This window comes from Gopherus flavomarginatus, chromosome 9 (assembly GCF_025201925.1).
Source record: "Gopherus flavomarginatus isolate rGopFla2 chromosome 9, rGopFla2.mat.asm, whole genome shotgun sequence".
Taxonomy (NCBI): domain Eukaryota; kingdom Metazoa; phylum Chordata; order Testudines; family Testudinidae; genus Gopherus; species Gopherus flavomarginatus.
In genome coordinates this window covers 72,953,262-72,981,102 of record NC_066625.1, presented here as the reverse complement: position 1 = coordinate 72,981,102, position 27,841 = coordinate 72,953,262, and the positions used below count along the sequence as shown (strand labels likewise).

At 43.4% G+C, this 27,841-nt stretch overlaps 1 protein-coding gene across 1 annotated transcript in view; it reads left to right on the top strand.

Annotated features, from left to right (window-relative positions):
* Positions 1-27,841, top strand: part of LOC127057667 (NAD(P) transhydrogenase, mitochondrial-like) — a 77,135-nt gene that overhangs the window by 11,977 nt on the left and 37,317 nt on the right. Inside the window, exons 3-5 of the mRNA XM_050966623.1 lie at positions 20,096-20,325; positions 21,095-21,312; positions 26,758-26,845. Of these exons, the coding sequence (XP_050822580.1) occupies positions 20,096-20,325; positions 21,095-21,312; positions 26,758-26,845 (536 nt within the window). The remainder of the gene's footprint in view (positions 1-20,095; positions 20,326-21,094; positions 21,313-26,757; positions 26,846-27,841) is intronic.

Genomic DNA, 27,841 nt, shown 5'->3' with positions numbered 1-27,841 from the left:
TTGCCAATCAGGGCACTTCGGCGGCAGGTCCCAGGGCAGAAGGACCCCCCACCGCGAGTCTTCGGGGCACCTCGGCAGCGGGTCCCAGAGCGGAAGGACCCCCCACTGCTGAATTGCCGCCAAAGACCCAGAGTGGAAGAAACTCCAGGGCCCCGGGCCCGTGAGAGTTTTCTGGGGCCCCCGGAGCAAGTGAAGGACCCCGTTCCAGGGGCCCTGAAAAACACTGGGCGGCCCTGTTGCCAGTGACCTACAAATTAACCTGGAACACGTCCCTGAACTGGAGCACGAGCTAACCAATATCCTGCAGCCCTCTTCTTCTTGTAGAATTGCATTACCTAGCAACGCAGCCCTTTTAGAATCTGCCATGGCCATTTGGCAAACTCCGGCTGCAAGCCTGCCTACCTGTAAGAGAATGGACCGAAAGTACTTTAATCCTTCCAAGGGCTTGGAATTTCTTTTTAGTCACTCAGGGTCAAACTCACTGGTAGTTGACGCAGTTAACCAAAAAGAACAAACACCAGTTTCCCCGTTCCACCCCTTCCAAGCAGATCTAATTGTTCACTGTCCTTGTCAGATGTAAGGTATATGCTTCTTCCACATTGCAGTTTTGCATTGCTAATTATACAGCCGTTCTAGCAAAGTACGACCACAAAAATCACAATAAATTCATGGACTTTATTGATCACATTCTAGAAGAAAAGAAACAACAATTTACAGCCATAGTTTCCGAGGGACAAATCCTCTCCTGCACTGCTCTTCAAGCTGCCCTTAGTGTGGTCAATACTGTGGCACAGTTCACTGTCACAGCAGTCATGATATGCCTAGGGTCATGGTTCTCATCCTCTTCCTTTCCCCAAGAGGTCCAGAGTACCATTGAGGATCTCCCCTTTGACTATGACTAACTGTTTGCCTCCACCACAAATGACGTACTCCACTCCATGAAGGACTCCAGGGCAACTCTCCGGTCTCCGGGAATTCAAACTCCTATGACCAGAAGGCAACGATATAGATACCAGCCTAACAGCGACCATGCTACCCCACATACACCCAGCAATAGAACTCATGAGCAACAGCAATGCCAGAGACCCAGATACCAACGCTGCAGTCCCAACTCCTTGGCAGCGTCTCAACCCCCTCCGACCAATAAGCAAATTTGAAGCCTTGGTCGAGGGAATAGAAAACAATATTCCCACTTCAGTGCTTACACCGCCTGCCCCTATTTTTGTCACTGCCATTACACATTCTCCCATCAATGGCAAAATATTACCACCGACAAGTGGGCTTTAGAGGTCGTCATAGTTGGCTATTCCATCCCTTTCCTCTCCCCGCCTCCCACTCATCCACCCTCCCCGTGCCTCTTCAGGGACCCCTCTCACGAGCAGCTGCTCCTCCAAGAAGTACAACATCTCCTTCAATTGGAGGCAGTAGAAATTGTGCCTGAACAACACAGAGGGAAAGGTTTCTATTCCCATTACTTAACAGAAAAAACTGAGGGAGGGCAACCGATCCTTGACCTCAGGTGGCTAAACAAATTTATCAAAAAGCAAAAGTTCAAAATGATTATCCTCACCACCAAAATCCCAGCACTGGATCAGGGCGATTCGTTTTCAGCCCTCAATCTACAGGACGCCTATTTTCATGTGACTATTCACCCAGCCCACAGACATTTTCTTCATTTTACCCTCTGACAAATTTTCAATACAGAGTGTTGCCTTTCGGCGTATCTACTACCCCCCGAGTTTTCTCCAAACTCCTAGCCACGGTTAGTGCCCATCTCAGGAAACGAGGGGTTATAATATTTCCTTACCTCGACGATTGTCTCCTCAAAGCCTCAACACTTGATGAAGCTCTTTGATCCATGCAGCTTTCCATCACTTGCTACCTTTCCCTGGGCCTACAAATAAACAAAAACAAATCCACCTTGTCTCCTACCCAATAACTGGAGTTCTTAGGAGTGCACCTTGATTCCAGAACGGAAATAGCGTCTCTCCTGCTCAATCATTTCAACACCATAAAACTCCTGGTTACAAAACTTCGCAACAGTCCCCAGGTCACTGCACGAGACTGCCTGCAACTGTTAGACCACGTGGTCTTGTGTACTTTCATGGTCAGAAATGCATGCGTATACATGAGGTGCTTCCAAGCTTGGTTGGCCACGGTTTACAGACTGTACGTACTCACTCTAAACAAGCCTCTATCCACACTCTTCAGAGTCTAAGACTCCCTGTAATGGTGGAAAGTTCCCTCCAATCTCTGCTCAGGAGTCCCTTTTCTCCAGGACTCCCCATCACTCATAATTACTACCGATGCATCCCTCATGGGATGGGGAGCGCACATGTCCCACCACATAGCTATGGTCTTTCACTGAAGCCTCCCTACACATAAACATCCTAGAACTGTGAGCCATACACAATTCCTGCCATCACTTCCTCCCATTCATTCAGAACCAACATGTTCGGATAATGACAGACAACATCGCATGCATGTTCTATGTCAACAGGCAGGGAGGGGCTCAATCTCACTCACTTTGCACAGAATCCATGAAGCTTGGAATTGTCGCCTCGCGAACAACATCCAGATATCAGCTGCCTATCTTCCCGGGGCCCTGAATACCACCGCAGATGAACTAAGCAGACATTTTCCCTGGGATCACAAATGGGAGATAAATGACACGATCATACACAACATATTCTGTGTTTGGGGCTATCCAGTCCTAGACCTCTTCTCGACTGTGAAGAACAATAAATGTTCCGAATTTTGCTCCAGAGCATGATTGGGCAAACATTCCCTAGGAGATGCATTCCTGATCTCATGGGCTCAACACTTAATGTATGCTTTTCTCCCAATACCAGTTCTCCACAGAGTTGTGACAAAGATACGAACAGATCGTGCCACGGTAATTCTGATTGCCCTGTTGTGGCTCAGACAACCGTCATTTCTGTTCCTCACCAGAATGTCAATTCGCCCACCAATTTGGTAGCCGCTTACTCTGAACCTCCTATTGCAGCAACACGGACGATTTTTTCACCCCAACCTGTCCATGCTTCACCTCAAAGCTTGGTTCCTACATGGTTCTCCCAAAATGAACTAACATGCTCTGGGCAGATTCAAAGAGTGCTCCTACATAGCAGAATACAATCTACTTGCATCCGAAAGTGGAAGCGATTCACGCAATGGTGCTCAACTAAACAACTTCCTCCTACTTCTGCACCTCTTCTACCTATACTTGACTACCTATTAGATCTTAAGAAATCTGGCCTTTCTTTCAGCTCCATCAAAGTCCACTTAGCTGCTATTACAACTCTTCATGAGAAGATCGACAATACCTCTGTTTTTTCTCATCCAATCACCAAGCGTTTTCTCAAAGGTCTCCAATCCCTATACTTTAAACCTCCTACCCCTCAGTGGGACCTTCACTTAGTATTATCCTGCTTAACTCAACAATCATTCGAGCCCCTAGCCACTTGCTCCCTCTTACACCTCTCTATGAAAACAGCATTCTTAGTGGCAATCACCTCCGCCAGACAGGCAGGAGAACTAGCAGCTCTCATGGCAGACCCACCATACACACTATTCTTTAAGAACAAAGTTACCCTCCGATTGCACCCCAAATTTCTTCCAAAGGTGCATTTGTCATTCCACATCAATGAGCTGATATACCTACCAACCTTCTTTCCTAAACCACATGCAAACTCTTTTTTGAATCCACAAAGCATAAGTTAGATGTATGCAGGGTTTTGTTCTTCTAGTTGGATAGAACCAAGCCCTTTAGGAACTCTTTTAGACTCTTTGTCTCCATTGCAGAGCACTCCAAAGGGACACCTATTTCTACCCAGCGACTTTCAAACTGGATTTCTGAGTGTATCTGGCTGTGCTATCAGATAAAGAAAGTTGCACTTCCAGCCAGCATCAGAACTCACTCACCTAGATCTGTGGCTATCTCTGTGGCTTTTCTACGCAAAGTTCCTCTGGCTGACATCTGTAAAGTGGCCACTTGGACTTCGGAACAGACATTTGTTAAGCGTTATGCCCTTACTCAAGGCCCTCTTTCTGATACATGATTAGGCAGAGCTGTATTATCTACTGCATTTCTACCAAATCCAAAGTCCCTACCTCCTTGAGATACATTGCTTTTAAGTCACTTGGAGTGGAGCACCCACAGGGGCACCTCTCTCTTTCTTGAAGAGGAGGTTACTCACCCGATCCAGTAACTGATGTTCTTCAAGATGTGTCCCTGTGGATGCTCCACTACCCCTCCTCCTCCCCTCTACTTTGGAGTTGGGGTAGCCTTCATTGTAGAGAAGGAACTGAGGAAACCGGTCGTGCAACTGTACTATTAAGGTACACTCAGAGCAGGGGGGGGGAGGCAGGCTCTGCGTGTGCGTGACTGGTACGAGTACTGCTGTAAAAATCTCCGAACGAAGGCTCAGGGATGCACCAACACCTGGAGTGGAGCACCTACAGGAACACTCATCTCGAAGAACCTCAGTTACTGCCCAGGGTGAGTAACCTCCTCTTCACAATCTCATGTCTTGGTGCTGTGTGCCTTAGAATTCCCAATATTTAAGCCCCACTTACTGCCACTTAGTACTCCTCTCCAAAATAACTCTAACTCTAGAAACCTAAAATATGAAACTTGAAGTCCATTAGACCAAAATGAGACGGCCATATTTTCGGACTTTGATGTCTCAGGCTTTTAACTCTGCAGGACACTTAAATTGCTATTTAGACTCATAATTAATTATTTAGGCACCTAACTTTAGTCATATAGGCTTGAGAATGTGGTCTATAATTACTGCCACCAGAGACTAGCTTGAACCAAAACCTGGGGAGCGAGAATCTGTTTTACAGAAATGTCCTGAAATTAATGGATTTGCTCCAGATTTAGGCTGACAAAAGAACAGAATTCAGCCCCACATCTGAACAAACAAACGCTAGAGCAGTTTGTCACTAATCTCCACTTTCTGAGTTGGACTCATCTCTGCTTAGTGCTTTATATTTCCAAAGCATCTCATCCTCAGAACACTCTTATTAGGTAAGCCATAGTATCTCTGGTTTACAGATAGAGAAATTAAAACACCAAAGTTAATGTCTTTGCTAGGGCTGTGCAATGAGTGGCAGGCTGAGATTAAAACTGAGAAAATCCTGGATCCTAGTTCCAATGTTTAATCTGCCATTTTAGACTATCATCTTGGCTATGGTAGGATCCAGTGGAGCAGGAGAAAAGTACCCAAGCACAGAAAGTATTCATGTGGTAACAATACTTTCTGGTACTATATTTCGTTTTAAATTGCTAATAGACTGTAAAACCCCTGACAGAGAACGTATGACTTTGACATCTAGGAGAAGAATTAAGTAGCACCTTTTAGAAATACAACAGAACAATGCATTAAGAGAGCAATATAATCACTTTTATAATGGTAGAATTCAACCAAAAGGAAAGAAAAAATAATAAATTGTGATTTGTAGGTTGCTCTGGTGAGATCCACAGGTTATAAGCCCTGAATCTCATTCAGATGGTATGATACACAGTGAAACATACATGAGATTAATTACCAAACTGACATCAAAAGAGAAATTCATAAGGGTTATTGGAAAACTGCTCAGATTGTTTCACTGCCAGTATACATTGGCCACCTTTAAAATAAGTTGCCTGAAGTTCTGCAAAAGAAAGATGAGCCTTCAGAACCAGTCATACCCACTCCACCTCAGGAGTAAAGTGGCCAGCATGTATCTTGTGATCAGTGGAACTGGAATCAGAGGGCCCATGTTCACTGGAGAGACTGTTATTGAGAGAGGACACCAGGAAAATAGGAAATGTGAGGCATTGGCCTGGAAGCAATGCAGTCACATGGACAGAGCAATGCACAGGGTTTAAGAAAGTTTCATCTATTCAATTTAACATACATTCAGCTTCTGTATCATTACTCCTTTCACCTACAATGAGGATATCATCTGCAATTATCTTAACCCCAGCCAGTCCTTTGATTCAAAGTGCTGCAGACCTCTCTGCCTTCTTCCCCAGTAAGGTAAAGTAAAAGTTCTATTTTCCTGCAATTGTTGTCCTGGCACGGTCAGGTCAGTGTACTGCTCGAGTTCTTTCTTACACAGCTCCATTCTTACACTCCTTCTTACACAACTCCATTGTAACCCTTCTGTCAGGTGAAGCTACCAGCAACCAAGGCTGGATTCAATATCTTGGTGGGGAGAAAACCCAGCAACAAAATCCAGTGCCATCAGCTCACAGAACATATTAAAAACGACTCTGCAAGCTTGGAGATCTTGAACTGGACCCTCATTAGCCTGTAAAAAGACAGTGTGCGAGTGCAACAAGATTAAAAAATAATAATTACAATTGTACTGTTGTGGCTAGGGGAGGAAGTGTAGCAACAGTCATACTGGAAAGGTCAGGCAAACAAAAGAGAAATGTGGCAGCAGTCATCTTGCGAGAGGAGCAACAGGCAAGGAGGAAGAGAAGATCTAGATGTCTGAGAAATGAAAGAAATCGTCCAGTACAAAGATCTGTTCCCCACCAGAAACAACAACAAGGCCATGAAAGAGTAACTCTGCCTCCAGCAAACAAACTATGGAGGCAGATGGAGATGTTCCAGTCACTAAGGCTGACTTGGGGGACCTGCTGTTAGAAATCAAAAAGGTCAATAAGAAGATGAGGGAAGAGATCCAAACCTGCATTAAAAATATGGAAAATGAAATTAATTAGGTTAATGGGAAAATATCAGATGTGGAAAATGGAATAAATGAGCAATCACACTGCATTACCAACCTAGATGAAAGAATCCAAATAATTGGGGGGGGGGGGAAGAAAAAAAGAAATAGAATTAATGGTGGAGGACAGGGAAAATAGAGAATATAGGAATAACGTGAGGATTAAAGGTTTTTCCAGAGGGGACTGAAGGAAGGAAGCTGCTGAACGCATTGGATGATATTTGCCATGGCACATTAAAACTGGGCAATAAATGTCACATTCATACTGAGTGGGCTGACAGATCCCTTTTCCCCATGCCCCAAGCAGGCTCCAGAACAAGAGGTGTGATTGTCCATCTACACTACTGTCAAGACAAGGATAAAATACTGAGGGCAATGAGGGAAAGAGTGGAACCACTTATGATTCTTACATATTTTCCCAGATGTGACAACTTCAACCCTTAGAAAGTGAAGAGAGCTATATCACAATTCTTAGAAAGAACAATATACGATACAAATGGGGGCTTCCATTTAGACTGACCTTTAAATGGAAGGATAGATATATGTCTATTTCACAACCAAGGAAGTAAAACAGGTACTTATGGATGCGGGAACAGGCGAATCTGCTCAAGAACAATCTGAAGGGGATCAAAGGCATTGATTCTACAGGTCACCAAGAAATCACTGAGTATCAGTGAGATCAAAGACAGCTAGAACAGCTCAAAAAGATGCAGCGAGATGAGAGAGACAAGAGAGCGTTTAGAAACTAAGACATTACAGTAAATAATGGATATTACATCCATGTGGTCATAATGATGAAGCTGTTTAGTCAAATGGAAGCTGGGCTTATATTACCCAGGATATTCTGACTATTTGGATATGGTATACTTAATGGGGATAACATTATGGTCAATTTAAAGTTGTGATTTATATTACAAAAAAAAATTATTAAGGAAATAGCAGAAAAGCAAAATCTCCCCTATTGAAGTAAGTTTCATTTTAGAGTTGTCACAGTCATTTCAAAATTTATATTAACTCAAGAATGGTCATCTGTGGTGGAAAAATTGAAGAATAAGTAAACTCAGAGATGGTATAATAATCTCATAATGCCCAATGTTACAAGGCGGTTTGATAAGATTAGATAAGGCTTTGTTCTTAAGAATAAAAATACCCAAAAGAAACCCAACCCACCTTCAGCAGGGTATTAACATGCCTGTGGAAGAAGTAAGGAGAGCCTGGGCTCCCACAACTAGAGGGGACTGGGCAGAGTGTGGGAATGTAGAGGGAGGAGGGAGGGAGACGGAATAAGAGAACAGGAAAAGATGTTAAATATTGTTATGTTTGAATAGAAAAGATTATATTGATAAAAAAAGAGTTTGGGCTCAGAATTAAATAAAATGGTAAATCAGACTCAGGATCAGGTACAATATAGGTGTTTAAAAAGGAAAAGCTATATGTGGAAGTTTTAAAATTACTGTCTGTATGATGAAAACTCTATCTAAATGTTATTTAAAGAAGAGATGCAATTATAATGGAGACCTGGCATTTGGCTGGAGGGGTCTCACTGCTTTTACCAAAGGGTAATATACTGAGTGAGAATAGACTTGGTACTTAAGGGTGAGGTTATTAATGTCATAATGTTAATGTTAAGGAGAGGAACAATTCAACAAAATGGAAAGGGGTATTCTGCTCACTGGAAAAGGATTTTCCTAGTATAATCTGTTTATGAAAAACACACTTGAAGAAAAATGATAAACATCTGAATACTTCTTGGACACAGCTACCGTATATCTCTCTAATAGAAGAGAGGTGGCAATACTGTTTGCTTAACATTTCCCTTTTACTGTTTTAGCATGACTCACCGATACAGAGGGCAGAATGTATTTTAGTTAAGGGGTCTTTGAAAGGTAAACTTCTCACCTCAGATAATGTATATGTTCCCAATCAAGGGCAAACACTTAGCTATATTAGACATAAATATTATGAAAAGGGCAGTAAAGCCAAAAGGCTTTTAGCCAGAAAGTTTAAAAAAAGAAACAGGATAAATCAGCCATTCTTCTGATTAGAAGTACAGAGGAAGATTTAATAACTAGTACCAAACAGATTTCTGAAACATTTGCTAACTTTTTTCTTACTTTGTGCATTTCAAAACCCAAATCCTGAACTTGTAAGTAGATATTTGAGAAGTGTGGAACTACTTCAGCTCTCAGAGGACAATGTGGGAGCTCTTGATAGGCAAATTGCTACAAAGGAAGTTGAAGTTATAATTAAGAATTTAAAATCCAGTAAAACTCCAGGTTCCAATGGGTTTTCTGAGGAGTATTGTAGAGCTCTAAAGCAAAGGTTGGTCCCTGATTTAACGGAATTGTTTAATACTATATTGCAGAGAAACAAGATTTCAGATTCACGGAAAGACGAAAAAATTGTGGTCGTTCCTAACGAAGGAAAAGATCTTACCAATTGTGCATCATACACAATTTCTTTAATTAATGTGGATGCTAAAATTTAAGCCAAGGTGCTAGCAAACAGACTGAATGTCATCTTGCCCAAATTTGTTCATCCTGAACAGTCTGGTTCATTGCTGGCAGGCATCTATCAGATAACATCAGAACTCTGAATATGATCTATGTTGTTAATTGTTGCAAGTCTTACTGAGCGCTGGTGTCTTTGAACACTGAGAGAGCCTTTGACTGACTGCACTGGTAGTACCTCAGGTAGATTTAGTAAGCTTTGGTTTTGGAAATCAGTTTTATAGTAACATATCAGGCCTATATACTCTTCCCCGAGTGTCTGCTTTAGTTAATGGTCATAAATCTCCTTTTAATTTGTCTAGGGGTACAAGACAGGGTTGACCATTATCCCTCCTGTTTGCTTTGACAATGGAGCCCTTTGCAATAAATGCAAATGGAGAGACAGCCCTTTGGTAAAAGGCATCAAAATGCTATCCAGATTAGAACCCAAAATAGCTTTGCATGCTGATTGATGTATTTTGTTATCCAGAAGGCTCATAAAAAATTACAGAACACTTAATTTTGGAATTTGGGCAGGTATCAGTCTTCAAAATACACTACTGTAAATCTGAAATTTTAGAAATTACTATTACCAAAGGGGTCAAAACGAACTGTTGTCAGCTACATAAATTTAAATGGCTAAAGGAATCTTTAATGTATTTGATTAATTTTTCAGCCTCTTGGCTCTCTTTCTCAGGTGTTATTTAAGTAGCTTGTAGCCCTCCACTGAGGGAGACTGCTGTAAACAATAGGTTGTAATTTTTTTGTATAATCGATTATTCTTTAATATCTCAAGCCTGATGTCTCCTTTTGTTATGGTTTGAGCCTGGAAACATTTCCAGACCAATACTTTAGAAGTTGAATTATATATCAAGCTTCAGCTGAACCAGCTATTTTGAATGAACTTTCACCTAGACACTAGTATCAGCATGAAATTGACTTGAAGTAGTCAATGTGTGCACATTAATATCTAAGAATAAAGAAGGGTTTGCTTTAAAGCAATAATTCTCAAACTCATCTATGGAGCATTGGTGGCCTGCAGAGCTCTTGCTTGTGATTGATTGAGAATTATGCAATGAGCAAACTGAGGTAGGAAGTGATCCACCAAGTTATCCAGAGAATGAAAATTTTGGAGAATCCTTCTTGTAGACCCTCCTTGGTCTTTCTTTTCCTCATCTTTCTTTCTTTGACAGTTAGCTCCTTTATTCACTTCTGTTCTACATGGAGTTTTCCAATTGCATGACCAATGCCGATAGATATGCCAATCCAGGATTTTTAAAAACTAGCTGTGATAACAAGGATTTATCTTCATAATGCTGTAGTTTTTAACCATTGTATTGTATTTTTTATACCATGATCTCAGTCTGACTTATCTGTAACTTTGTAAGGGTTTCCCTGTCGGGCAAGGGGTCACTCTTGGCCCTCTGGGGCGCCTGGGAACCAGGCTGCCTCACTACACACCCAGCAGTTCAGTCTATAAGTCCTACAAAGCCCAAGCCCTAGCTCAGGGCGGGCCAAAAAATGCCGGCACAGGGCTCACACCCTCAGGCAGGGCTGAGCAACAGTTCAGGTAAGTCTATAAAGCCCAAGCCCTAGCTCAGGGCGGGGCACAAACGCATGTACAGGGCTCAGACCCTCAGGCAGGGCTGAGCAGCAGTTCAGGTAAGTCTATAACGGCCTCCTCAGGCCAGGCAGAGGAGGGAGTCTGCCACCCCTGGAAGGGTGGCAGAGGGGGACGCAGGCCCTCCCACTCCACTGCGTCCCAGCCCGGGGCCCTGAGAACGGCAGGCAGTCTGCTGCTGGGTCAGTGGGGATCCTGGCCGCAACACACTGACATCGGTTCTGGCAGTGCTGCAGCCAGACTGGGGTCGGCTGCCCCCGGGCTACTTCCACTCTCCCCCTCCTCAAGTACCTGAGTCGTCGTGGTGTCGGCAGAGGGGTCAATCACCATCGGCTCCTCAGGGTAAGTGTCCACGGGTGGGCTCAGCAGGTGTTCGGAGTCGACGGCCCCTCCTCCGGGTAGCGGGAGCGGGGCAGGCTCGGCCAGTCCTCCTCCGGTTGGCGGGAGCGGGGCAGGCTCGGCCAGTCCTCCTCCGGGTGGCGGGAGCGGGGCAGGCTCGGCCAGTCCTCCTCCGGGTGGCGGGAGCGGGGCAGGCTCGGCCAGTCCTCCTCCGGGTGGCGGGAGCGGGGCAGGCACGGCCAGTCCTCCTCCGGGTGGCGGGAGCGGGGCAGGCTCGGCCAGTCCTCCTCCGGGTGGCGAGCGAGGGGGAGGCTGGGTCGGTTGCTGCATTCTGCGGCCTCCCCAGCGGGAGCTCGGTCTGGCTGACGGCTGGGGCCTTACTGAGCTCGGAGGGCCTGCCTTTGTACTTCCGGGTCGGCGCTTGATCCTTTGCGGGGCGGGCCCAGAGCCCGTAGCTCCTCCCAGTCCAGCCTTCAGCTGGGCTCTTGGTCCTCCGGGGCGCCTGGGAACCAGACCGCCTCACTACAAACTTGTTCTGATTTTATGGGAAGGCAGAGATCCAGGCATCCTGAGCTCTCCTGAGGCTGCTTTGTGCCCCAACACTAGTGCAGAGTGGCCCTAAATATGTTCACAGGAGAACCGTCTCAGGGCAGGTAGAGCTGGCATAGCGGTTCCTAAACCATCCTTCTTCCATTCTGCCAGTTTGGGAGTTGGGCTGGAGAAGGAGCCATGTTTGAAGTGTTCCTCGCTATGCCTGTCTGATGTTTTAGGGTAGCTGCTATCTCAAGGATCGGCAGCCTTTCAGAAGTGGTGTGCTGAGTCTTCATTTATTCACTCTAATTTGAGGTTTTGGTGCCAGGATACATTTTAATGTATTTAGAAGGTCTCTTTCTCTAAGTCTATAATACATAACTAAACTATTGTTGTATATAAAGTAAACAAGGTTTTTAAAATGTTTAAGAAGTTTCATTTAAAATTAAATTAAAATTCAGAGCCCCCCGGACCGAAGGCCAGGACCCGGGCAGTGAGAGTGCCACTGAAAATCAGCTCTGGTGCCGCCTTTGGCACGCGTGCCGTAGGTTGCCTACCCCTGTGCCATCTGGTGCAAGTTAGAGCAGCCTTCTAGTTGTTATGTCTTGGAACAAGCCTACTGCATAGTCAGCCCAGGATTGGGAGTCCACACAGGTAGCATAAAGGAATCTTTATGCCTCATTTTCATGCATTGCACTTTATACTCCTTGGTTGTAGCTAAGGACCTCAGCCATAACTGTCTAAATCTCCCAATATGTTTTCTTTCTGAATCATTTGGATGGTATTGTAATATTCCAGTAATCTTTTCTTCAAGTACAACAGACAGTTGGGTTATACACTGAATTGTCAAGTATTTCTCAACTGCAAATCCACCAGTATGTATTTCCAAACAATGCTTTTTGTAATTAAGCTCTTCTTCAAGTTTACTTTACTTTGCTTATGTTATCTTGTTGGGCAATCATTCTTTGGAACATCATAAAATAAATCTAAACTACTGTTCTTGTAAAGGAAAACTAAACAATATTTAATATGCCATTGTTGCCTTATGGTCATACTTATGTAATTTCAATAAGTAAACTGAGAAAACACAAATGCACACAGATCAAAAGAAACATGGAAAGCATGTTGTCCTGAGTGAGTGTTATGACAGTATCTTGTATTCAGAATGCTCTGAGTATGCAGAAAACTAAATAAAACATAAATACTGAAAGATCTCATATTGAAGGAAGCATCTTAGCCAAGTGTGTAACTTTACTCATGTGAAGAGCCCCACACAGGTCAACAGGACTATTCACGAAGATAAGCATATCTGTAGGTATTAGCAGGATCTTGGCCTCAATTTGTGCAGTGCTCATTACACTGGGGTCCTGATCCTGAATGGGACCTCCCAGGAGCTACTGTAATAAAACTATGAATAAGAGTGAGAGACGAAAGCCCTCTAAAATAGGTGAAACGTGCTGCCGATTATATTTGCCTTGATACTTCTGTGTCCAGTCACCTAAGAGATTAGATCTGAGTTGGATAGACAGTGCTTTCCCTTGCTTACTCTATGTGTACAGGAATGGGTAATATATGTATAAAATACTTGTAGACTTTGTTTAATTTTTCCTCTTGAACATATACATATCAAGTCTGCTCCTTCTTCCACTGAAGGCAATGGCAAAACTCCCAAAGGATTTCAGTGGACACTCTGGTATTTAACTTGGTGGATAGTTGGATATCCAGGTTCAGCTAGAATGAAGCCATGTATAAACCACTCCTGCATTTGTTGTTGCCCTTCCCCTAACCTCTGTTTGTCTTTCTGTCCTCTCACTCTGAACTTCTCAGGGCAGGGATTATCCTTTCTTGGATGTCTGAAAAGCAGGTAGCACTGTGAGGGTGCTGCCACGAACAAATAGCAAAGAATAAACACTAATGGAGCTAAACCAAAAATGACACTTCAGCATTTTACACTGATGGTGTCCCCATTTTTACCTCTTTAGCTATTCTGCTACACATGTGTGATTCTTGACAACTCTTTCCAGGGCACAAGAAGCTATGGCAACAGTTTCTTTCCAAGAAAAGTAATAAATAACATGCCAATCCATTGACTGCCATAGGGTTAGGATTTTACCCAACTGTTTTTAAACATTCACCTGTCTATTACCACTATGCCTTTAGCACAACTGAAAGAATGTTAACAACCTTCCGCACCCAACCCATGCTATTTGTTTGCTTGTTGCAGTTCAGTCTAGGGAATGAAATAGCGCTGTGTCCTTTTGTTTGAAGTCATTTTCACTTTCTGATTGCCATGCACTAGCTCAGGGGTCTAGAGTTTGGGTTCACAAACCTTAGAAAAGAATCTTTAAATAGCCAGTCTGTTTCTGTAATGCATTTTAAAGGAAATTATGAAAAATACTCCTTTATCCAGTCAGCTCTGGAAAAAAAGTATGTGTCTGCTTTTACAAAACCCAAATGTTGGTCCTAAACTAAGTTGACAGGGTCACTTTAAAATAGATGACATAAGGATATGGTTTAAAATGCTGCTAATTACATCCAGACTGAGTGGGGCTGTGGAAAATTTCAATTTTCTGGAGCAGGGTTTGATTTGGATGGCCCAAATGCTAGTTGCAAAGGACTGTAACCCCTTTAAGCAGCTGAGAGAAGAGTTACATTGGAAAGGAAAGACTTTTATATATGTTTAGAAAGAAGACATGATCTAAATAACAGGTTCTGTATGGAATAAAATAATAGAGCCTAATAGTGATGTCTTTAGCAGAGAATGAATGGAAGAATAGAAGAAAATATCTACTAAATAGCAAATGTCCAAGTTTTACAGTATATGCATTGCAGATCAAATACAGATGGGAGAGAGAGCTTAGAGGAGGTTTTAACAATGAAGGATTGACAAGGGTGATTTTTCAGTGATTTAGTTATCTGTCCTCTCCATCCTGATGAAAGAATTTTCTGTACATCAAATATACCATAATAATAAGCTAAATACTCCCTTCACCCATATCCCTACCCTGCAGAAGGGAATGTAGTCTGATAGCTAATCACACAGAGATATTCTCGTTCATGGTCTTGTGAGTTTGTAAACATGCTTTGGGCCAAGGTGTATGGGTATACAAAGACATTTCTATTGTGAAGACATATTCTACTCCTCCTCACCATGGAATTGAAAGAAAAGATTACAACTTTCTTAAAAGCACCTAAGAAATATGTAACTATTAAGTGTGTAACTAATGCCTACAGCGTGCGTCCTGTTTAATTACTGTAAAGGAGATTCTTAGCCAGGTGATATTCTGCATACAAGCAGAGCTGTACTTAGAAAGTTAGGTTCCTATAGAGAATCTTTATGCAGGACAAGTAGCAAGTGAAAAATGAACCTGGTTACACCACAAATCCTAACTTAATACTGTGTGTATCTTATATCAGAGGGGTAGCCATGGTAGTCTGGATCTGTAAAAGCAGCAAAGATCCTGTGGCACCTTATAGACTAACAGAAGTTTTGAAGCATGAGCTTTCGTGGGTGAATACATGCATCCGACGAAGTGGGTATTCACCCACGAAAGCTCATGCTCCAAAACTTCTGTTAGTCTATAAGGTGCCACAGGACTCTTTGCTGCTTGTGTATCTTATGAAACTACTGGGGAGGATCAGGGCTAGTGCAACCCATTAGGCAACCTAGGCGGTCGCCTAGGGCGCTAGCATTTGTGGGGCAGCATTTCGGGTCCTTCAGCGGCGACTGCGATGACCAGATCTTCGGCCGCCCCAGTCGGCATCGGCATTTAGGTGGAGGGAGCTGGGGCAGGGGGGCACCGGGAGGGCCTCCTGGAAGTGTGGGGTGGCAAGGTACGCAGGGGAATCGCTCCCCGCCCCAGCTCACCTCTGCTCCGCCTCCTCCCCTGAGCACGCCACCCCGCTCTGCTTCTCTCCCTCCCAGGTTTGCAGCGCCAAACAGCTGATTGGCGCCGCAAGCCCAGGAGGCAGGGGAACTGGAGCGGCGATGGTGTGCTCGGGGAGGAGGCGGAGCAGAGGTGAGCTGGGGTGTGGAGCTGCCACATGGCTCCCCGGGCTGGGGGGAGCTGCTACGGGGGGTGCGCGTCAGGGCAGAGGGAAGGAGCTGCCGCAGGGGGGTGCCTTAGGGCGGAGGGCTGCCACAGGGCTCGCAGGGGGGAGGGGCACAAGGTGGAATTTTCACCTAGGGCGTGAAACATCCTTGCACCCACCCTGGGGAGAATTATATAGCAGCCACAGTATGTGTTTATCTGAGCAAGGGCTGTACAGTGTACTATGAACAAGTTCTCTTCTTCTGCCCCATTCTTGGTACTGGATATATTTTAACAATACAAAGAAAGTTAAAACTAACGGGGGATTTTAGGGATACTATTAAATAGCTACATGAGCTGGGTATGTCTCTAGTTCTGCAGAGCAGATTAGATTGTGGCAGTTGCATTTGCATTCATAAATCTCCAAAAGAAACTACCGCTTCCAGGAAGACTTGGAGGATGTCTGGTACAGGCTGTCTTCTTCTAATGCTGTGAAAGATGGCTGATTTACTGAACCAAAAGCACTCGTTATAGGGTTTCTGTTTTTTATCTCCCCAAAATTATTTTGTCATCTGTTATAGTCAGCGCTCTATGTATGTTGCTGCTCTGATCTGAGTTTCCATATATGACGATATATGCAGCACAGTATAACATGTCAATGCAAGAGCACGCATGATGTGGCATAACACATTAGAATATACATTTTATCACAAAATGGCCATTTTTTGATTACTGTATTTCATGTTACAGTTGGATACATTGGTGTATATTATATTACCCAGTGGCTTTAGGGCCTTGGTATGGGCTATTAGTTGTAGGTTCAGCACCTTGGAAGAATATTTCCATGGCATTTTTAGGAGCGAGTTTGCCCACCCTAACCTGTGATTTCCTACTGAAGCAATTGTTATGTCCTGTTAAATAGATTAGAGGTGGACCTATGTTTCTTCCCTAATTCTTTAGTCTGTGATCTGGTTGTTTGTCTCAGTGCATAAATCTCTCATATAAATTCTATTACCCCATTCTGTCACATGACCAGTCATGACTAATGATCAGAGTAGGAAGCAGGCCTAACGGTTAGGGCAGGAGTTGGTAGCCAGGAATTGAAGCCCAGGGTCAGAACCAGAGTCAGAGACCAGATGTCAGAACCAAGAGTCACAGCTTAAGTCAGAGGTCAGGAATCAGAACCCAGAGTCAGAACCAGGTTACCTTGAGTGGGACGACGCAGGAGTGGGGTGGAACAGGGAAGAAGCAGAACTAGAACAAGTCCTGGGAACAAGCAGGCACAGGAGCTATCACAGCCATGTAGGGTTGCCAGGCATCCGGTTTTCAACCGGAACGCCCATCGAAAAGAGACCCTGCTGACCAGGCCGTGAGAAGTCCAGCTGTGATACAGGCATGTTACTGCTTCTGGGAACCACCTGAGGTGAGCGCTGCTTGGATCCCGCACCCCAAATCCCCACCCTGGCCCCCTCCCACATCCAAACTCCCTCCCAGAGCCCACACTCCCTCCACACCCCAACCCCCTGCCCCAGCCCAGAGCCCCCTCCTGCACCCCAAACCCCTCATCCCGAGCCCGCACCCCCCGCCGGAGTCCTCACCCTCCTGCGCCCCTGCCCCAGCCCAGTGAAAATGAGTGAGTGAGCGAGTGTGGGGGAAAGCGATCAATGGAGGGGGGATGGAGTGAGCGGGGGTGGGGACTCAGAGAAGGGGTGGGGCAGGGCCATGGTCTCATGGAAGGGGCAGTGTTCAGTTTTCTGCAAATAGGAATTTAGCAAATAGTTTTCTGCAAATAGGAAGTTCCTATATCCATGAGCAAGTGCTTTGAGCGGCTGCTGGGCTTAAGAACCAGTCTGCTGACTCTTTCAGTCAATCAGGCAGTGTAACTAATCTGGTAGCCTACTACAGGTCAACTGTGTTCGTTAAGTTGCCCAGAAACTGGCTTTGCTGCCGGCCCTGATTCCTGACACATTCAATCTCTCTTTAATAAAGCCTGGGATGTCTGCATAAATTCTTCTACTTTCTGCCTACACACTTTTTCCAGTACTAAGAATTGCACATGCACGCAATGAAATGTTCATATACCAAGAATCTTTGTTCAAATGTATTTCATCTATAAATATTCTTTCTCAGTAGTGTACTCCACCACCTATGTGTGGCAGGGGGAGTGCTGGAAAAATATTCTTGCAGATGCACCTGAGCCCCTTTGCGTGTGTCCTAGCGAACACCAGTTTGAGATGAAACTGCAAAATAATCCCAAAATCTAAAATCAAGTATTCTAATGCTAAATGATTGTCCCTTTGAGAAATATAGTATGCCACCATTTTAGTATAATACCACATTTCCGTAAGCTCATTCTCTGACTCACTGTCTCTACGTATATTTCTTCTTTCACAGAGGGCTCTCTGAGGCACAATGCCTCCTGGAGTGGGGCAACTTACACACCACTCCTTGCTCAAATTTGTGCCTAAGGGCACCATCTAACCTCACTGGGCGAACTTACTTGAGTGAGGCGAGCAGGATGGAGTTCCAGATGATTATCTTCTGTGCCATATCGATTTCCTATGTCATACTAATTTAACCCATGCCTGTGTTGGATTTTTGCTTTGGCTGTAATGATTCTCTCCTCTCGGTACACTTACAAACACTTTCATTGTGTTCTTTATTTATATCATCCCGTAGTGACTTTTTTGTGTGAGTCAAATATAAATGCTATTCACTGCTCTTTTCTTTTGCTTGGGATTTTTTTATAGTCATTCCCTGCTTGTGTACAGCTTTGCATTAATATCACACCTTTTAAGCAAAATATTGGCTCTGCACTGAATAGATTTGTTTAGAATGTTCTTACTAGAAATATCCTAGCCACATGTGTCAGCCCTGTCTGGGTAGCCTCACAGAGTGCAGTCTGCCACTGAACTGACATGTACATTTAGGCAAACACATGTCTAAGTTTGTGCATCTACATTAGTTATTAATGTACAGCTTGCGTATTACCAGTTAAATTGTGGGGTCACAAAGTTTCAGGGACTTGCACCATATTAACCCCATGTGACCCCACAGGCGTGTATGATCTGCTTTGATGTGAATGATGTGTAAGGAAGAGTTCTGGGCTGCAGAAACACAAGTGATGTAAGATGATGGAGGAATGTGGAAAGGATTTTACTCTAGTCAACTAGCTTAGGGCCAGAGCTTGGTCCCACTGATGTCACTGGGAATTTTGTCATTGTGTTCAGTGGGATCAAGGTTTGGCTCATAGTGCTCAGCCCTGCAAGGTGCTGGGCTTCCTGTGAAGTGTTCAGTGCACTCAACTCCCAGTGGGGCTTGGTGTTCAGGACCTTACAGGATTGAGCAGTAAGAATTAAATTCACCCTGTGCATAGGATCAGCACTAGCTCGCTTCACCACTGAAATCCTGTCTTGAGGCTTTAAATGGGATTTAAGTGGTACATATTCCTTGTGTTGCTCCACCACCCCACTGCCACATGAGGTGATTTTAACCTAAAAGGCCCAATCTAGCTCCATTGAAGTCAATCGGAAAACTCCCATTGACTCAGTGGCAACAGGATTGGGCACTATATAGACGACAGTTTATGGCCTGATTCTGAGAACATTTATTAATTGAGCACTGTACCTACTACTATGAATGCTGGCTGGATCAGACCCTTCAAAATCTGCAGTCATAGCCCTTGGACTGTTTCACAATATGTCCTTGCCTCTTCGTCAACAAGCACAGTTCTCTCATATACGAAGCCAGGAAAAACAAAACTTCCTCTCCTAATGCTGCTGTCTTGTTTTTGGTTTTTCCACCTCATGTGTGAGTGGAGTTGAGGTTGTCACTTCATTGGTTGTGGTCAATTCCACACCTTTTTTCAGAGTAAACAGCATGAAAACTTGTGTAAGCAGTATCCCAGCCAAGGCTTTTATAAACCAAACTTTAATTTGCTATCCTTTTGGCATCCATGAATGTGTTTGTGTGACCCTGTGGGCTGGCTGTGGGAAAGATGCACTATAAAAAAGTTAACAGCAGAATGTTTCATCTGGTACATTCTGTGTCAGTTACAAAAAACACAGACCCAGTCCTGTCACCCTTCCTCATGCAAGAACTCCCACTGAGGTCTCTAACTCGGACTATTTGTGTGAATAAAGACGACTCACGGGAGTAAAGGTTTACAGGATTGGGTCCTTAGGCTGGGATTTCTAAGGTGTCTAATGGAGTTAGGCACTCCAGTCCTATTGACTTCCATTGGGAGTTGGATGCTGAAATACCTTTTGTGCCTTTGAAACTCTCCCCCTTATTCCACAAACAACCATTCAACAAATATGAACTGGGAAAAATAACAATTTTCCTTTATTTTTACATAGGAATTCGGTACAAGGATCTAGTTGTGGGTATCCCCAAAGAAACATACAAAAATGAGAAGCGAGTGGCACTCTCTCCTGCTGGTGTCCAGGCCTTAGTTAAACAAGGCTTCAATGTGCAAGTGGAACATGGAGCTGGTGAAGAAGCAAAGTTTTCTGATGAGCAATACCAAGCTGCTGGAGCAGAAATTAATGACTTGAAAACTGTATTTGGCTCAGATATTGTTTTAAAGGCAAGTTTAGCATCTGACATGAATCATATATATTTATTCCAGTGTCAGTATGCAAAAGTCAGAAGAGAGAGAGAGACTTGATTTTAAGAAAATCAGAATTTCAGCATGAAATCAAATCAATAGAACAATTTATCTATGGCATTAAATCGTCTGATAAACACAACCTTGTATGTGTCCAGTAATATAGTTGGTACGATATCTGTATCAACAGCTTTTGCAGCAATAACAGCTTCACAGATATTAGGCATGTATTGTATTTCTGTTTTTTCATGGGAGAGTTACGTTTCTGATATTGCTTGATATATACCCCTGTTCACACCAGCTGTGGTATGATTGTTGGCGTTCTGTTCCATCCCAGATAATGTAAATCACTTACTTGCTCAATGGGATGAAGGGTGTTTGACATAAATGCATTTAACCCATTTTTGTTTACTACCATTGATCTAAAGCCCTGGTTCTTCATCAGAATCTGCTACCTCTAGACCAGCGTTTCTCAGCCTTTTTGATACCAGGGACCGCCTTGCTGCCTTCCTAAACTGTGTCAGGGAGATCTCAGGGACTGGCATCGGTCCATAGACTGCTTGTTCAGAAACACTGCTCTAGAACGAGAACACAGGGATCTGCGTTACGGACATGGGGCTTAAGACAAAAGATTCCATGTGTTTTATTAATCCTAAATTCAGTTTCCAAAAGCTTAATTTAAATCATCAGACTGAACTTCTTTTAATTAAAAAAGTAAAATGTGTGGTATGTTTTGTGTCTGTCTAAGGTCAGAGCCCCAGGTTTTAATGAAGTGCTGGGAGTGCACGAGGCTTCTTTGCTCAAGGAGAAAGCAACACTTGTCAGCTTTATCTACCCTGCTCAGAACCCAGATCTCCTAGGCAAACTTGCTCAGCGCAAAGCCACGGTCTTGGCAATGGACCAGGTTCCTCGAGTCACTATTGCTCAAGGATATGATGCTTTAAGCTCAATGGCCAACATTGCAGGGTGAGGATATGGAATACGAATTTTATTGCATGACTGTCATTTTTGTAATTGAAGGCATCCAGTGTAGCCTTGTGTCTATTTATTCCTGTGAGCACAGTTCTACACATGTGATTTTACATAACCATGTTCTCTGTTGCATGCAGAGGGAAAATAGCGTAGTTCTGGCTACTCCATTGCCTGCTGCTCTGCTGCGCTATGGGGGCTCCAGAAGAATAGATAGGGGCTTGGCTAGCTCTCCTGTGGCTCCTCTCTCCTCCACAGACACCCAGGGCAGTCTAGAAGAGGAGAAAAGAAGGAGAAGCTGGCAACCAGATACAGTTCTCTGATTCTCTGTCCCAGACCTGTTGGAGGTTGGAGCAGCAAACCCCCAGTCTGCTGTAACTGGTGCCAGCTGAATATGGTCTTCAAGGCACCATGCACCAGCTAGGAGGAACTGGAGCACAATGTGCTCCAGATTCTCCCTTCCCATCCCTTGCCTGCCCTCTTTACCAGGACTGTAGGGAGCAAGGTGCAAAGGGTATAGAATCTGCCCCCAAAGTATTGATTACGGCCCCTTTACATTCTGGCACTCAGGCCAAGAAGGTTGGACACTACTGATTTAGGGCCATGAGGACTGTAGGTTGGACACCGCCAGCTTTTAAAATGGTGTGTTTCCCTTGTTATGTAAATGCCAGTGCCTTAAAACTGTGCTGCTTTCGATCTCAGATTGACAATACATAAATTGTCTTAGAACTATGCTTATTGCAGGTGGGTAAGAAAAATTATTTTGATCAATCCACTGTAACACATGTGGTTCTAAATACCATTGACTCTGTGATAAATGTACTCTTATATTTGGCATAGCTTTAACATACTAGTTTTTATTGTTTTTCCATGATTCTCTTTCACACAAATAAAGCTGAAACACAAGATCCTTTGCATGGAAAGTGTATTGATAGGAATATGCAAACTTCACTTTCCTTAGTTTTATATCTGCCACTTCAAATTATCTTTGAAGTTGCTGTGCTACTCTGAGGACTGACACTAGGGGTTGCATGAACTGGGCATTCCATATGAAAATATCACCTTTACAGAGGCTTTTAACCTCTGACAGCCTGAGTCACCAGCATCTCCCGGCTCGTCTTGAACCCCACTTCTACATGGCATCGCACTGTGCTACTAGCCAAACCATCAAGATCAATTGCCATTCAGCAGTATACACATTTGGAATCAATTCAGATTTGGAACTGATTTCAAAGTCATTTAGATTTAGGTAAGGAACTCGTTAAAAAAAAAAGCACAACAAACTAGCTTAAACATTGGACCAATTATTTACATACATAAGCTACATATTGAAATGGTTTAAAATCTGAACCAATTAATCTCAAACAGAATCAATTTGGTAAAGATACCAAACACATTTAAGTGCTTCATTGGATGAGGAATTTTCCTCACCATTTGCTGGCTTCCTCACCGCTGAAAATTTAATTCAGAAGATATTTGATAAAGCTTTCTCACTGCCTATTAGCCATGACATCATTGCATTCCCCTGTAAAAGTATTGAGTGAATATAGTCCTTTAATTTTAGTGTCTTCCGCAACATTGAGTAGGGAAATATTATGCATTTGTTCTTCCCTCTTTGTGTCTCCAGGAGCTTTAAAATGCTCTTCTGTTGGGAATATAGAGAAAACACTAAAGAGTCGTCATCACTATGTCAGACATTTGTGCCCACTTAAATTCACACTTAGCTATCAACATGTCTGAATGGGTCATCCCAAACCAAAAAGAGACAAAACAAAATCACTCTTCCTTTCTCTTCCCCTGGGTGAATATTCCTTCAAAATGCTTCCCAGGAGTCAGCTGTTCAAATACCTTGTCGATGAGTAAACAGGGAGCTAAACTTCAGTGGGAAATTGTGCCAAACCTTTACTTGACACAAGGTAGAATTCTTCTTTTTAAATCCTAAAGAATTTTTAAAAAAACATTTAGAGCTAATGATGTGCCAAACTGACATCATTATTTTTCCAGGGACAAGAAGAGAGTGACATCTTTGTGCCATTTCAACCCTTTACTCTTTTCCTGTCAGGGCCAGCAATGATGCCCAGCAGTGATTGTTGTTCTCTGTGACACTTGTTTATTTGTAAATGGATGGAGATAATCATCCAGGTTCCTTCATGTAGACCACAGACTAGCCATCAGGTGCTGACCATTTTTGCTAGTCTGGATCAGATTAAAAGCAATGATTAAAAAGAGAGAGAGCCCATATCCTGTTATCAGACTCCAGATCTGACCACTTTCCAAGTGCACTCCACCTATGGTGCTGGTTACAAAAAAGATTGGTTTACCCCCAGTCCAACCCTCTGTGCACTAGTAATGGAATAGGAAAATATACACTCCAGAAAACTAGTAGAGGATGCTTAGCTGATGCATTTGCCAGGAACAGTGGCTTCAATGGAACATGATTTGCCAACCCGTATGTGGGGAAATGCATATTAATCCCTTTAAAATGGCATAGGAATGAGTTCTTGGCCCTCCTGAATCATCCTGCCTTGCACCAGAACTGATTTTATGTTTGTGAATGCTGAGACAAACTGATAAAAGTGTCAGTTTGAATGAAAACAGAACAAGCTGTCAAGTTAATCAAACACAATTCATACCTGAGTCATGCAGCCACGTGAGTTTTTTGTCATGTCCCGCACGGTGAGTTGGACACTCTTACTGACTCCCTGGACTTTCCATCATTTATTGTAAACAGGAAATACTTTGTAATTATTCATTTCCAAGACTGGTTCATCCCACGTGCACTATTTTTCTCCTTATGCCGTCAGAGGGAAGTGCGGTTATATGAATCACGTCTCATGTATTCAGCTCCAATGCTGCTAAGGAGGAAAAAATTACAAGCAATGATAATGTCAGCACAGTCAATATTGTTTGTCTTTGCAGAGCCATAAACAACATCATGAGGATATTTTTTAAAAGGTCTTGCTGACAGCTCTGGTAAATTTAAGCAATCAGGGTACAGAGATGAATAGTATTTTCCTGTTAAACACACGCTATCTCTGTCTTTTAGCCTGTAAAACTGTTTAATTAACCTAGTGTCAAAACCTCTGATTTCCCTCCAATAGACTAACACAGGGCTCAAAACATGTCTTCATTTTTATACAGTATGCTCTTAAAATATTTGTATTTAATGTTCATCCACCCCTTTATTTACCCTAAGCCCAAAATATATTTAGATTCACAAGAAGCACACAACCACAAAAAGGGAGCAGAGAGCATTCCACACTGGAGGATCAATTTTTGCTCTAATACAGAAAGTATGCACATAAAAAAGTTATTCTTTGGGCAATTTCTACAAAAGCCTGGATTGTAAATGATGGTTCTTTTAGGACAGCTTGAGTTTAAGCATTGAACAGTTTAATGGGGCCAAACACAGCTCTCAATGGGTGTAAGTCAAAGAGGAATTTGGCTCATGGGATCATACATGCATGCAGCATTTAGCAGGAAGCATCCGTTAGAATCCAGTGGGCATATCCTCATATAATCAATTTTCCTGCCCTTGCTTACCTTGGGCATTAGCATGTCTCAGTCTCCCCAATCTTTCATGTCTATTTACTGGGTGAAAGCCTGACTCCATTCAAGCCAACGGGGCCAAGCTTTCATCCACTCTATTACTCAGTTCTAGAGATGCTCTCCCCCAGAATAACTCCTTTGCAGTATCACATGGTACTGACAATGGGCCATCTTCTGTGCCATCTTACACACCAGTGGAGTCAAGAGGGTTACACAGTGTGCACTTAATGCACATTTGGATTGCTGACTTTGAGATAGTCACATGTATTCAGTAATCTTTTAGGCTAAATGGGTGTTTCTCCAGTTCCATGCTTAGTTTTTGAATATAACTTTTTTGTGCCTAATCATGGAGGTTTGCTTTAGGTTTTGTTGGTGCTGTTGAATCTGTCACATGATCAGCCACTCCAAGAGCCTCAGTGAAACCATATGAACCTTTGTGTAGTTTGGCCTTGTTCACATTCACCCTCAAATACCAAAGAGCACTAACTAGTCCATAGTGGACTGAAAATCTTTAGTTTACAAAAAGCCATTTTTGAGTTACTGGAAAGCTGCAACACTTCTAAAACTGCCAGCTGCTCTTCCTTTTGTCCCCCAATAGCTGTTAAGAGAAACAGTTTCAAAATTAAAGCCAAAATTCCATCATAGACTATTTGTTGGTTTCATTCTGAGCTGCATTCTCCCAGTTTAGCCATCTAAAGATTAAAGATGGGTCTGTGCCACAAAGTTTTTGTATCTGAAACTGGATCCAAACTTCCTTAAGTCTGGGCATATCTGGCTCCTAGGATTGAGGTCAAACCCTACAAGCTTTTGACCCTGTAAGATGCTGAGGGTTTTCTGAGAAGTACTGAGTTCCTTCTGTGAAAGCTGAGGGAGCTGGCACCTCTTAGGAAGCATTCAGCATCGTGCAAACCCTGCTAGTGGTGGGATGAGTCTCCGCGTTTGAATCCTGATCCTAATCACAACTTTCCTGAAGCTAATAATGGGTATCCAGATCTGGGGAGTTGCTTTGGGGCCATCTTTGCTGAAAGTAATGGTTGATGTAGCAAGGGTACACTTAGGCAGTTTCATGCTGGTTAGTACTGCTAGGCAACAAAAATTTGAAGCCACGGACAGAATTTTAATGATGTTTGCTGGGCCACCTCCTGTTCTCTGAACAAAGAACAATAAGTTGAGAGGTTTTCTGAACAGCAGTTAACTGGGAAAGATAAGTTATGAAAGAATGTTAAGGAAACTCATAACTATGGGTGCAGCACACACACTTCATTTGCAAAGGAAGTGTGCTGTTCAGCTCATTTTCCATTTCATGCTGTGTTTAAATGATCGCTGTTTAATGAAGAAACCCCTGTGCTCTGCATTCTAGAAGTAACAATAGCTTGGCCTGCATTCTGCCTGCAAGGCCATATGCATGGATGCCCCAGGCCCATTAAAGCATAGACATTACCGCTTCACCCAGAGGTGGTTTTTGTTTTGTTCTGTTTTTTCAAAAAAAGTAAAAATACTGTAACCATAATAAGCATTTTATTTATGCCATGAGTCCACGCCCTTGGTGCGCATTCCTTTCCCAGCGATAGTCCTCCATCAGACATTCACTTTAAAAGAGTGTTACAAACCACTGGTATAAATTGTTATGACATCTGAATGTATTTTTTCATTTAGCAGATGTATTGGTTTAAGATGTTCAATAACCGTTGTTTGTTTTGTGGGGTTTCTATTAATTATGTCATTGATTTGGTTTGCATATTTGTCTGAAGGGTTTTGGCCCAGCTGTGTGTGTGGTACCCAGGAAGGTACAGTACCTAATGATACCTTTGGCATAGTTATCCTTATGCTTTGTCTGCAGAGGCTTTACTGCATTGCTGCAATGTGTTTTTTTTTTTAATCCGCATTTTCTAGGTACAAGGCTGTAATCCTGGCAGCTAATCATTTTGGTCGATTTTTTACTGGTCAGATAACAGCAGCTGGAAAAGTGCCTCCTGCAAAGGTATGGATTGTACAGATGAGATGTGTGGAGTAAAATTCTGTATGGAGTGTCCTGACTGACAGTGTAGTCAGGGAGTGCAGCTCTACCATATGACCTTTCTAGGAAATCTAGGATATAGCCATTACAGTTCCCTTTACTGCAATTTTATTTGTACTAAGGCCGGATTGTACCTGTTCCTTACATGGGTGGGTGGGGCATAAAGAGCCTTCCCCCCACATGTGCCCCCTCCCCCACTGCCCCGGAGACCGGGTATAATTGCAGTACCTGAGTTCTCCAGATTGCAGAGACTGCTCTCCACTAGAACTTCCTAAGGCACTAGCTTTCCCAAAGGGGGCTGGGTGGAAACAGGGGCACTTCCAGAGCTGGATGGCTGCCGCACCGATTGTTCACAGTAATCCCATGTGGGGGTGGTGCACTGGATCCACTTTTTCTGTGTGGGTAGGAGCTCTCAGAGCTCCTTCTGGAGAGGTGCAGCTCCACAGTGCCCCAGGCACAGGTCTATGCCTAATATGGCTGATAGCAGGCCAAATTCTGCTCTCCTCTACACAAGTGCAATGCCTCTGAGGTGAAAGGGAGTTGTCTACACTGCACTGTCATTGGTAAAACTTTTGTCCGTCACGGGTGTGAAAAAAACACCCCCTGACTGACAAAAGTTTTACTGACAAAAAGCACCAGTGTGAACAGCACTTTGTTGTTGGGGGAAGATCTCCCACCGACAAAGCTACTGCTCCTCATGGGGGGTGGTTTTATTTTGTCAGCTGGAGAGCTCTCTTCTGCTGACAAAGAGTGACTACACTGCATACCTTACAGTGGCACTGCTATAGCAGCACAACTATGCCACTGTAAGGTGCATAAAGTAGATATGGCCTTAGAGGAGAACTTGGCCCCAGTTCTGTTCTAACTTGGCTTTTCGAAGCATTTTGGCAAATGTTTGATCATATGAAATCATTTAAGTGCCACAAATGCATTTAATCACATCACGCCTAGAAACAGATA